At 51.3% G+C, this 12,874-nt stretch overlaps 1 protein-coding gene across 2 annotated transcripts in view; it reads right to left on the reverse strand.

The window, feature by feature from the left end:
* Positions 1 to 2,866: 2,866 nt before the first annotated feature.
* DSCAML1 (DS cell adhesion molecule like 1) overlaps positions 2,867 to 12,874 on the reverse strand; it is a 341,768-nt gene continuing 331,760 nt past the window's right edge. For both annotated transcript variants that reach the window (XM_030837857.2, XM_060304108.1), the window contains 8 exons: positions 12,426 to 12,713; positions 10,603 to 10,758; positions 8,734 to 8,764; positions 8,467 to 8,585; positions 8,012 to 8,164; positions 7,199 to 7,393; positions 5,657 to 5,968; positions 2,867 to 3,894 (listed from right to left, as the gene is read on the reverse strand). In XM_030837857.2, the coding sequence (XP_030693717.2) occupies positions 3,428 to 3,894; positions 5,657 to 5,968; positions 7,199 to 7,393; positions 8,012 to 8,164; positions 8,467 to 8,585; positions 8,734 to 8,764; positions 10,603 to 10,758; positions 12,426 to 12,713 (1,721 nt within the window). In that variant the 3' untranslated portion in view covers positions 2,867 to 3,427. The remainder of the gene's footprint in view (positions 3,895 to 5,656; positions 5,969 to 7,198; positions 7,394 to 8,011; positions 8,165 to 8,466; positions 8,586 to 8,733; positions 8,765 to 10,602; positions 10,759 to 12,425; positions 12,714 to 12,874) is intronic.

Consider the following 12,874-nt stretch of genomic DNA (forward strand, 5'->3'; position numbering starts at 1 on the left):
AGGAGTTTGGGATTAACATACACACATTACTATATATAAAATAGATAACCAACAAGGACGTACTGTACAGCACAGGGAACTCTACTCGATATTCTGTAATAATTTATGTGGTAAAAGAGTCTGAAAAAGAATGGATATATGTATAACTGAATCACTTTGCTGTACAGCAGAAACTAACACAACATTGTAAATCAATTATTCTCTAATATAAAAGTTAAAAAATTTTAAGAAATAGTTAAAACGGTAAATGTTATTTTGTGTATCTTTTACCACACATACAAAAAATACAAATGCCTGGGTTGCATGCCTGCAAATTGTGATTCAGTTGGGATTGGCGAGATCTGGGCTTCTTTGTTTTTTAACAAGCTTCTCAGGTGAATCTGATGTGCAACTAAGATCCACTGGTCTAGCTCTGGTTTTTGGCAGAAGGGAGAAAGCAAGGGCATGGTCTCTCGGAAGCCTTTCTAGAGGAGGGCTTCTTGAACTCTAGGGTGCGAACGAATCCTCTAGGGATTTTGCTAAACTGCAGATTTTGATCCAGTGGTCCTGGGGTGAGGAACTCACATTTCTAACAAGCTCCTAGGTGATGCTGCTGCTGCTGGTCTGTGGACCATACTTTGAGTATCAAGACGCTAGACACGTGGTGGTCTTGTCTGGTGGAGATCTGGAAAGGAGCAGGAAAATGCTTAAGATGACGGCTCCAGACAGAGTTCAGTGATGATGAGCTGGGGGTGAGTGAGCAGGAGGTGAGCTAATCAGTGAACTAGCTTCTGGGTACTGTTCAAACAGGCAGGTTTGTGGTTTAGCTAAAGAACGCATCGCGGTTAGAAATCATCAGCCCACAAAATTGTGTGGATTTTGCATGAGTCTGTCTGAATTTCCAGAACTCGTGTTTCTTAGTAAGGGGCCCAGCTCAACTGAGCACAAGTGAAACTGGCTTGTACTTCACTGCTCTGTTGTCTCTTCAAGTCCTTTTCCTCCTACACGGGCTACCTCTGGTCCAAGGCCTTCTCCAACAGAGCCCCAGAGCTGAACACCTCCCCTGCTATTACTGTCCCTGCCAGAGTCAGCCCATCAGAGCTGCCCACTCCATCCAGCTCAGCATGTTGTAGAGGCTCCCCTCCCTGAATGGCTAACAGTTCCACACTGGCTGCTTTCCCGCCAGTGAGTCCAGCTGGGTCACTTGGTGCTGGCGGAGTGCATCATCCTCGGGGCAGAACTGAAACTCAGCCTCTGAATAGTGAAACATGGGGCAGGATGACCCAGTGGCTAAGGAATCAGACGCTCTTGGTTTGAACCTCATCTCCATCTCTTCCTGCTCCTCTAACCTTGGATAACTTACTCAGCTCTCTAGGGTTCCACTTTTCTCACCTGCCCAATGGAGATGGTGATGCCGACTTCCCAAACCTGCCGTGAGTTTACATCAGCCAATCGTCAATGAGAACTCGGGGCTTGATCATTGTGCCTGCAGTTTGAGAAGTGACCTGCAGGTGGCGCATGCAGCCCTGGGGAGGTGGCCCGTCCTCCAGTGACGGAAGGAGTCTGGAGGGCTTTTTCCCACTAATACCGTTAGCAGGTTCTCCGGGTGCATCCGGGCTGAGAGGGAGTCTCCCCAAGGGCCTAGGAGTCACCCAGGAGCACATAACCTCTGCCTCCTCCCCTCTTTCATGCCAACAGCTCTCCCCCTGCAATGTAGTTACCCATGGGCGGGAGCTCCTGTGTCCGCACTCGCTGGGGCTCAGGAAATGTTTGTGGAATGAGCTGCTTATTGGAAAGTGCTTCTATCCAAGGTCATGCATGCCAGGGAGGGCTTCCCTGTGGCCCAGACTGACGGGTACAACTCACATCCTGCACACACCTTCCTTTCCTCCTTCCCTCCCTCCCCAGCCCTGGGGACCCCTTCCCTTTTCCTTCTCTCTGTTTTGGGGAAAGGGTGGTGGGAACAGCAGGCTCACCTTCCTTCCAGATTCCGGGTCCACAACTCAGTCTCGACTTTGGGTGCTGAGCTCAGGAGCCCCCTTTGTACTTCTGAGGGACACTTCCTTTTCACCCAGGGGTCCTGGCCACCGTGGAGGGGCACCGTGAACTCCACGCCCCTGGGCTTTTGCATTCTCCTGGGTCTTTCCCTCTCCTCTGCCTATCCAAACCCTCACGTCCTTGGAGGCCCAGCTCACGTGCCCTTTGACCCTCTTCTCAGAAACGCCTCCTTTGCGTACCTGCACGTGGGTGCGATTCCTTCCACCTGGAATCTAATTGCAGCTCCTCTGACACCAGGCGCCCGCTGCCTCATTCTCTCTGGCTGCAACCCATTCCCCTCCTCCATGAGCCCTTTCCACATTTCCGACCTCTGATGACCTCATTCCTTCTCCCTTTGGCCTTTTCTTGTCCTAACAGTCAGCCCAGAACTTCAGGCTCTGGCTGGACCCCCAGGGTAATATCATCTCTCCCTCCCTTCCCAGTTTACAGGCATCTCTTACACAACTTCCCACTAGCAGTTAGCGTAGCTTTGTTCCCCTGGCTACACTGCTTTCTCCCAAAGGAGAGAAGCCAGTAGACACAGCCTTCCACCCCCATACCAGCTCCCCAGTGCTCTCGCCAAGGTTGCCTCATTTTACCGATAAGCAAACTGTGGCTCAGAGAGGTTTAGGAGCTCGCTCAAAGACACACAGCTGGTCCCCTCTAGGGCCCAGCACAGAAGTGCTCAAGGAGGCAGCTTGGCTAATGGAAAGCCTTTTTAAAAGTTTAACGTGCTGAGCTAAAACTGGGCTTCTCGAAGTCTCTCCCTGAGAGACAGACGGCCTGGTACAGGGGCCTCTCCTCCCTGCCTCCCCACTGGCCCTTGCCAAATGGGAAAAAAGCCACCATGTAGAAACATAACCTTTATTGCACACGGCGCTGGGTCTTTTTTCATAGAAAAAGGTATCAACACATAAGCATCTGCAAATTGAAGCAACTCCTGGATTTCTTGGAACAGTAAAATCGCATGCAGTGTCTCTGAGTTGGGATTTTGGTCTTTGTCAAAACCACCTAGATTGGAGGGAGGGTGAGTAGGAGGGAAAAATTGCTGAGCCTTTGTGCCTCTGTCTCAAAATAAGGTGAGAGAAATATATAGATATATAGCTTGTCGATGTGTTCCTCTCTCTCTATATATGTATATATCTCTCCACACATATTTTGTGGGGTGGGGAATTTGACTTGCACTGTCAAATTCTTTGTGCCCTGGCTTCATGGAGAAGAAGAAAATAGTTTCATTTGTACAAAAGAGTTCTATGTACAAGCGTTCATGACTTGGGGGTTGTCTTTCCCTTGTTGGTCGGTTTTCATCTGTCAATTTAATATAAATAATGCAGGAAATCAGCCCAGCTGGTGTGTGACGGCTGGAGGTGCAGACAGGTCCAGGCGGAGGGCCACTCTTCTGGTTGTGTCCCTACACCAGGGTGTAGGATTTGGAGTAGGCCCCGGCTCCCTGCTTCTGAGACCTCCCTACCCCTGATGTGCTCATCTCGAGAAGTGAGTCCCTGGAGCCCCCCATTTTGGTGTGTGGGCCCCCGGCCCGCGGAGGCTCAGTGCTGGGGGCCGGAGGGGCGGCACTGGGGGCAGCCGGGGGCTCAGCAGGGGTGGGACCGGGTGCCGGGGGCGCCGTGCCAGCTGGGGGAGCTGGCATGGCCAGAGTCCTCTGAGGTAAGGTGGCTGTGGCGGCGGCCCCCTGGTGCGGGAGGCCCAAGGGCTTGCTGGCAGGGTCCAGGGTCAGGTGGCGAGCCTGGGGCTGGTAGGTTCGAGCCAGGTTCCTGATGGAGGCCTCGCGGGGCGGGACCACGGGGCAGGGCTCCCGCCCGTCTGCCTTTCGGAAGAAAGCCTCTGACTTGGCGTAGAGGGGCAGGTTACAGTAGTCACCTGGAATGGAGGAAGCAGGGCGTGTTAGCGCCAGAGGCCTCTTGGAACCAGCGACCAGCTTGTTTCCCCACCCCTACCCCTCAGTCTTCTCCCTGACCTGGCATAGGAGTCCCTCCACCAGACAGGCAGTAAAGAGTCGAGGAAAGATGAGTTACTTGGCCTCTCTGAGCCTCAGTTTTCTTATCTATGAAATGGGGATAATCATATTTCCCTACAGGAATACTGTGAGGAGGGAATGAGATAAAGTAAGGAAAGCGCTTAGTACAGTGGCTGGCGCACGGCAATGCTCAGTAAATTGATACCCATTGTTAATTGATCACTATAGCCGATCAGCTTCAGCTGGTGAAGAGCTCATTTCTAAACAGGGATGTCCTAAGAGCTCTGGCTGTTAGAAAGCTTTTTTTTGGGCCATGTCGCGTGGCTTGCGGGATCTTAGTTCCCCGACCAGGGATCGAACCCAGGTCCACGGCAGTGAAAGCGCCAAGTCTCAACCACTGGACCGCCAGGGAATTCCCTAGAAAGCTTTTCTTTACTCCGAGGAGGAGAGGAATGTCACTCCCTGTCACTTCCCCACGTTCAGCCCGATTCTGTGCTCTGAGGACCCCCAGAACAAGGCTTTCCCCTCTTTCTCACCGCAGCCTTTCAGACATCTGAAGTCAGCTACATTTCCCCGTCCCTCTCCTTCGTCTCCTCTTCTCCAGGCAGAATGTTCCTAATTTCTTAAAGTGCCTCCTCGGGACAAGCTTCTAGGACCCTCACATGCTGATCCCTCTGCCCTGCGAGCACCCTCGCCTGTGCACGTGCCTCTCTCCCGTCCACTGTGCCAGGCACTTTCCTTAGGTCATCTCGTTTAGTCCCCACAGCCCCCTGCATAGGTTAATACCTGCCTGCATTTTGCAAGTGAGGAAACTGAGGTTCAGAGAGATTAAGTAATTTGCCCAAATTCACACAGCTACACAGGGAGGGGAAGTCATTCAGGGCTGCTTGTCTCCTAAGTCTTTGTAATTTCTGTTACCCCAGGCTCTTCTCTAGATGACCCTGAGCCCCTAGGTCAGCACGGCCACTTAGCAAGGCCAGTGCTGAGCAGACCAGATTGCCTACTTTGACAGCCTGGGCCTTGCACCCCGTGGCCCTAATGTCTGCTGGGGGGCTTCCCTGCCCCCGTCTCCCTGGTTATCCTAGACCTGCCCTGCTGACCCCAAAGGACATATGCTCTGGCCAGGCCCCTGGAGTCAGATGGTTCCCAGTCAGGCTAGGTCATTGCCCACCATGAGGTTTGGCCACCACGGGCTGAACTGCCAGGATTGCTCCTTTGGGTTTAGATTAAGTTCAAACAGTATTGAGACCAATGGCCATTGGGCAGCTGACCCCATAAGCAGTCTCTTTCCATCCTGGCATAGCTTCAGATTAAGGGAATGATCACTACTTAATGAGAACCTACTATGTGCCAGGCACGTATATCATTTCTAATGATCCTTACAACAATGCAAAGTATATGCTGTCAGTTGCATTTTACAAATGAGAAAATTAAGGCCAGAGAGGTTAAAGGACTTGCCCAAGGTCACAGCAGTATTAAGAGGTTAAGCCAGGATGTGCGCCCTGATCTGCTTGCTCCCAAGTCCTTGTTCTTTGCACTACCCCCCGCCTGCCAAGGAGCCGTGCTGGGCTGGCAGGACCCAGGTGCAGTTAGGGCTAGGTCTAGCCAGGGCTCGTGGGGTTTGGGGGCAGGGGACACAGCAAGGGAGGTGGTCTGAGCGCTCACTCTTGTTGGCCCGGTGAGGGATGGGCACAGCCACATTTTTGCCCCGGTCGGCATCCTGGGGCTTGGGTGGGGAGGCGGTGAAGCGGCAGATGCCAGGCTCTGAGGGTGTGCTCATGGATGTCATGCTGTCAGCGTTCTCGTTGGTGCCTGTGGTCATCTGGTCAGAGGAGCTGTCGGAGATGAAGCATTCGGTGATCTCAAACTTGGCGTGCTGCAGTTGTTCCTCCAGCTTGGCATGCTCGTAGGCCCGGGCCAGCTCCTCGTAGGTGGAAGAGGCGCTCTCGGTGGACACCATGCTGTTCCGTCCTTTGTCTGGGGAGACGGAAGGCACAGAGTTGAGGGGAAATGAGTGGCCCCCCCATATTCATTGCAGCATTATTTACAATAGCCAAGCCATGGAAGCACCTGTATGTCCATTGGTGGATGAGTAAATAAAGAATATGTGATATATATACACACACACACACACGCGCGCGCGCACACACACACACACACGCACACACACGCACACACACACACACACACAAAATGAGATATTGCTCAGCCATAAAAAAGGAAATCTTGCCATTTGGGAAGATATGGATGGACCTTGAGGGCATCATGCTAAGTGAAACAAATCAGACAGAGAAAGACAAACACCGTATGATCTCACTTATATGTGGAATCTAAAAAACCCCCAACAACAACAAACAAAACCCCCAAGCTCACTGATACAGAGAATAGATTGGTGGTGGCCAAAGGTGGGGGGTGGGAGTTGGGCAAAATGGGTGAGGGTGGTCAAAAGGTACAAACTTCCGGTTATAAATGAGTCATGGGGGTGTAATGTACAGCATGATAACTATAGTTAATAACACTGTGTTGAATATTTGGAAGTTGCTAAGAGAGTAGTTCTTTAAAGTTCTCATTATAAGAAAAAATATTGTAACTATACATGGTGATGGATGTTAACTAGACTTACTGTGGTGATCATTTTGCAATATATTACAAATATCAGATCATTATGATGTACACCTGAAACTAAAGGTTATACGTCAGTTATATCTCGATAAAAAATAAAGTGGGTTTATGGGGAAAGGGTGTAAATGAGATCAGACTGAGCAGTTCCCCTACCCATAAGCCCAGCAGCCATCTGAAAGCCTGACTATGGCGTGGAGCAGGCTCACAAGATCCTGCTCTCCGCCTGTGAAGGTAGTGGTGGTGGCAGAAGTGGGATATTTGATGTGCTGCCTAATGAAGGGCAGAACATCTTTCATTCTTGAAAATAAGCATCATCCTCTGAGCAACACTTAGCCTTTTCTCCAGCAAACATCATGTGTACCATTTTCTCTGTTATCTTTTGGGAGAACAAAATGAAATCCTTGACCAAGCAGAGCTCTGCTAGGTCAAGGGTTTTTGTCATAGCCACACAGTGAGTCAGTGACCAGCTGGAAATGAAACTGACCTGTGCCTTGGACTCCAACAGCTGGGAAAACCAAAGGTGGAGATGGATAATGGGGGAGCTGGAGGACAGTGAGCAGAATGAAGGCAGGTCCTTGGGCTTACCTGTGTCCTGGGAGAGGCTGGCACTGTAGCTGTCACTCTCGGTGACAGTGACACCATGCTGGGAGCCCACAGTGCGCCAGTCGGAGGTGAGGGTGCGGGCGGGTGTGGAGGCCTGGCACTTGGTCAGAGTCCACTGGCTTGAGTACCGGTTCCGGGTGCTGTGGGCTGACTTTACATTCTTCCTGGACACTGGATCTGCACAGAGGAAGCAAGAGCTAGTACCCTCCAGCTGCAGGCATTCAGGCTTGGACAGCTGGCATTTACCAGAAAGGGCAGCAGGAGCAAGGGAGGAGGCAGAAGCAGCCACAGAAGCTCCCCTGGGAAAGCTGAGTGAGCTGCCTTTCCTGACCACAGAGCTATCTGTGGAGAAGGAGAGCGGCAGTGTCGGGCACTGGGCGGCGTCCTAGTCCTCCCGGGCCACCCTGTCTTTTCCTTCAGCCTGGGAAGAATGTCACCTCATCTCCTGCTGCCTCATGACTGTCCATTCATTCCCTACAGTCCTGGATGTATTCTATGCTTATGTCTAGAGTCACAGTGGAAGATGCAGAAGGCCCTTGGAGAGAAAGAACAACTAACCCTCTCAAAACTTCTAGGTAAGGAAACTGAGGCCCAGAGAGATAAGGTTAGTGACATGCCCAAGGCCATAGCTAGTGAGTCTATAATCAAGGTCTCTAGACTCTAATTCCAGTGCTCTTTCCCTTCTTCCATAGTGCTCCTCCCTCCTTTTTTTTTAAAAAATGTCACTTTTGTCTTATGCTGTGCCCACGAAACCCCATGTGGGAGGAGGGCTGTCTCCCCAGGGATAATGCATACTGGTGCCTGGCCGGATGTCAGACATGTCGATGAGGGGTCCTGTGCTCTGGATGAGGGCTGGGTGGTGCAAGGAGACACCGGTGCAGAAACTCTGAGGGTTGACAGCTTGGCTGAACTCAGCATCGGTCACAGGGATGGTGGCCTTGTCATCTCCTGGGGGAAGAAGTGCAATCAGCAGCAGTCCTTCCCTTTGGGCACCATCTTTGCTCCCCAAATTTCTCTTTGTCTTTATCCAACAATGAAACCAAGAAAGGTCAGGTCAAGTCTTCCCATCAATGGAGGAGGAAACCTAGTCCTTGAGAGAAGCTGCAGCGAGTTCCTAGGTTGCTGAGTTGTTGACGGGGCTGCTTCTGGAACCCTGGGCACTGTGTGAGGACTGGTGGTTGCCCTTCGTGGGATGTGGCCTGGGGAAGCACACTCAGCAGGACAGAGAGCTCATGGCACCTGTCACTCACCCAGCTGCTTGATGCCCTCCTTGTCCTCGATGAGTAGCTGGACCCTGGGGATGTCAATGTGTAGCCGTGGGCCCTGGGGTGGCCCCTTCACGGGGGTGTCAAAGCTTCGGTTGTTCTTGCTGTGGAGAGAAGGGTTGGAGGAGGGTGACTCAGCAGTCGTAACGGGTTGGGGGAGGGGTTTTGCAGGACAGTGGGGTCTTAGAAACCTGTACCCTGAAGGGAGGAAGGGGGAGGGGAGGAGAGAGGAAGCAGCTATGTGACACCCACCTTATTAACATTTCTGCCAAACTCTTTGCATCTGCAAAACAGTAGAGAGAGGGGACTGAGTGAGAATGGAGTCTGAGAAGGACGAGAATTGGAAGAGGCATGGGGAACAAGGTGGGAGAACTTCCTAAAATGCGGCCAGGGCTTGTCTCCTGGGAAGAAATATAAGGAGTTCTGAGACAGTCCAAAACATAAGGTCTCACTGCTCCCAGTTCAGGATTTGGCTCAGTTCTGCTTTCCTTTCCTCAGATTTTTATCTAATAGGGAGATCCTCCCCAAAGCAAAGGGTATGTAAAGTGCTCCATCAGCTTCCTGAATCAACTCTAATCAAACAAAACATCATAGCAGTCTGGAAATGGGCATCAGTGGTAGGTCTATCCTCAGTTATCTGTTGGGGAGAGGAGAGAGTGGGGAATGAAGTAGAGGGGGTCAATGGGTATCTCCAGATGACATCAACCAAGAAGTTTCATTTCCTTCTCTAGGACATCTGTCCCAAAAAAGTCCAGGGATGGATTTGAGGGTCACTGCTTTGTCTCAGAGGAGCCTTGAATAGGTTCAGGACTGTCAGGTTAGGAATTGATAAGAGAGGAGAAGCAAAGGACCCAGGTAATCCACTAGACCTCTGATAACTGAGAATGATCTGTTAGATCAAATCTAGCTTCATGAACGAATTCAACCATCTATCTACCCACTCATCCATCCATTCATTATTGATCTCTCCACCTGTCAATCCATCCCACCCATACATCATGCATTCATTCAACTATCCATCCATCCAGCCAGCCAGCCAGCCATCCACTGATCCAACCATTCCTCCATTCAACCATCAACCCATCCAACCATCTAATCATCTGTACAACCATCTGTTCAACCATTCATCTAATTATCCATTCATCTATTCAACCATTCATCCAATCATCCATTCATACAACCATCTATCCATCTTATCATCCATCTGTCCATCCAAGTATCCACCCATCCATCCATCCATCCATCCATCCATCCATCCTTCCATTGATCCAACCAACTATCGATTTAACTATCAATCCATCAACCATCCAATCTTCCATCCATCCATCCAACCATCCATCCATTTAACAACCATTAACCACCCACTGAACCATCCTTTCTTCTACCCAACTCCTAAACAAACACCCTAGGCAGCCTTAGTCATTCCCTCTTCTGTGGTGTTATTGTGCCTTGGCTGTGAATTCTGTAAGGGCATGGGTTGTTCCTTCTTCATTCATCTTTACACCTCCAATGTCTGGCAGTATCTACAATACAGCAGATACTCAATAAATATTTTCCAGATGTGTGAACAGACATTTATTAAGCAACTAGTGGGTCCTGGGGAAATCAAGGTAAATCAGACCCATTCATGCCAGACTATGGTAGCAGGTGTTGGGACAGGGGATGATATTAAAAATATTTAGCACCTGACAAGGCATGGAAACAGCTCAGTCAAACCAGAGCAAAGTCCTAGAGGCCACTTGGAGGTCTACTCTTTAGTGGCTGGGTCCTAGGAAAGTCTCGGGGATCCTATATGAGAGAATGGAACACCCAGGGTAGAAGGGAGCAACATCTATTTACCAATCAACATGGAAATGTTTAAATATTTTAACAAGCAATATGGTTTTACCACTGTGTACCTCTAAAAGTCAGCCCTGGTGAGGGCAGGCACAAAGTCCTGGGGGCATAGAGGAGGAAGCAGTGAACAACTAAGGGGTTTCAGAAGGCTGGAGTGGCAGCTCTCCCTTCAAGGGGACACGGGCACTCTCCCTTGTCCAGATGGTGCTGTGAGCCAGTGGAAAGTGGCCAGCGTGGCTGAGGGTCAGCAGTCCCTCCCAGGAAGCCCATAGGAAACTCGCCCACCTCGGAGTCGCTTCAGCCGCTTCTCTTTCCTCTTCTTGCGAACGATGAAGAGCAGTGCCACCCCCAGGGTGGCCAGGATGACCGGGCAGCCAATGGTGAACAGCTTCTTCACATCGTCCCCCTCGCCTTGTGCAGACTTGATGGGTGGGATGGTGCCTGAACAGGGGTGAAGAAGGGAGTCAGTTGTCCCTTATGAGTTGAGTGTTATGCAGAGTCTCATGGGCAAGGTAGCCCTTGGACCTCCTTTGCTGCCTTTGGTCTCACTCTGATCTCTACTTCCTGGTGCAGAGCCCCAACTCTCCCCTCTGCTCCCCCTAATTCTGGTCCCATCAAGACAGCCATGAACAGTTGTGTAGTTTTTATACTGCATATGATATTAATGACTTCCTTTTAGAATTTTCCTAAAGTCTCTCAGAGATAGTCTACTCTGCTTGTTGGAGTTCAGTGTTCATTTCTAGAACGCTGAACTTAGATTCCCACATCCAGCTGGTAAGGTGGAGGGGGATGGTGAGGACCGTAGGAGAGAAAAGTCAGGGAAGTGGGATCCTGTGCTCTCTTCCCCAGATGGAGGCAAAAGCCACTAAACACCCTGCATTCTCTCCCTGCTCCCCATCCCGTGGGCGAAATCTGCTAACCTTGGGGGCTGCAAGGAGGCAATGTTGAGTTCTCCTGCTGACATAGCCTTCTGCCAAGCCCCGAGGCTTGCTTGTTTCAAAACCTCACTTAAAAGTCATCTCCTTCATGAAGCCTTCCTTGTTTGAGCCCATCCCCTTCCGATACCACTTTTATTCTGTTTCCTTAACACATAGGTAGACTCAATTTAGCTTGTGACAGCTGGTCCCTATGAATTCAGCCCTCTATGTGCTTAACTGCATGTGTGTGCATGAGTGTGAGGTGCCCCTATGTGGCAGATACCAGTTAGTACTCACCAAACATCCGTGTGCTCATCTACATTCCCCAGACTTCCTGGCAGTTAGGTTAGAGCCATGTTACTAGTTCTGGACAACAGAGTGCGACTAGAAATGATGAGTATCACCTCCTGGCCAGGGCAGTTAGGAACTGCTGTTTCTTTTTCCTCCCTCTCTCGTTGGTGACCACGGAAGCTACATGTTCAAGATGGCATAGCTAAAGATGGTGGCCAGCCAACCCTCACAAGGTGTTATGAGAGCGAGAAACAAATCTTTATTGGATCAAGCCATGAAGCTTTTAGTGTGTACTTGTTACTGTAGCACAGGCTACCCTGTCTTGGCTAATGTACCATCTGAGCAGAGGGTTCTTATAGGGCAGGACCGCAACTGCATCTTTACCTCCCTCTCATCTCTTTTTTTTTTTTTGCGGTACGCGGGCCTCTCACTGTTGTGGCCTCTCCCGTTGCGGAGCACAGGCTCCGGACGCGCAGGCCCAGCGGCCATGGCTCACGGGCCCAGCCGCTCCGCGGCATGTGGGATCTTCCCGGACCGGGGCACGAACCCGTGTCCCCTGCATCGGCTCAACCACTGAACCACCAGGGAAGCCCCCTCTCATCTCTTTGAAGCAATGGAGAGCAAGGGTTGCACCTTCAAGGGCCCTCTGTCTTTAGCGTTACTGACCTGCTTGTCTGCCTATCCATGTGTGTTGGTCACAGGTATATCTACCCACTTACCTGTCTACCCGTCTGCTGTTCCTTGGCCTGTCCTTTGCTTGCTTATTCACCTGTCCGCCTTTGTCCCTGACTATAGTCCTGCCTCTTTTCTATATGCGTGCCCATCTCTTTACATGTCTGCCTCTCTGCCAGCTTCCCTGGCAGCACCTTGCTCCAGCCCTGCCCACCCTTTCCGACTCACTGCCATCGTAGTCCAGGGTGGCGAACTGGGCGGTCTCGTTGCCGCAGCCAGCGCTGTTGCAAGCCCTCATGCGCAGCTCGTACCACGTGGCTTCTCGCAGCTCGGTCAGAAACACCTCCCCGGACCTGTTGGCGCGCAGGCCCTGCCAGGCCCAGGTGCCCTTGGGCCGGTACTCCAGCACGATGGCTGTGATGGGGCAGCCCCCGTTGCTCCAGCCCTGCAGGTTAAGCCGAGCGTGTGTGGAGTTGATGTGGGTGAAGAGGTGCTGCTCTTTGCTGAAGGAGGGCTCTGGGGGGCCAGAGGGAGAGAGAGGTTAGAGAGACTGGGAAAGAGTTCCCTGGGCAGCTGGGACCACAGTGGCTACGGGGGATCGGTGGGAGGCGCAGATGGGAGTAGGGATGCTCCAGGGGACAGAGGGGGAGGAAGAAGAGGAGGGAGAGAAGGACAAG

The sequence above is a fragment of the Globicephala melas genome, chromosome 8, assembly GCF_963455315.2.
Source record: "Globicephala melas chromosome 8, mGloMel1.2, whole genome shotgun sequence".
Classification (NCBI taxonomy): Eukaryota; Metazoa; Chordata; class Mammalia; order Artiodactyla; family Delphinidae; genus Globicephala; species Globicephala melas.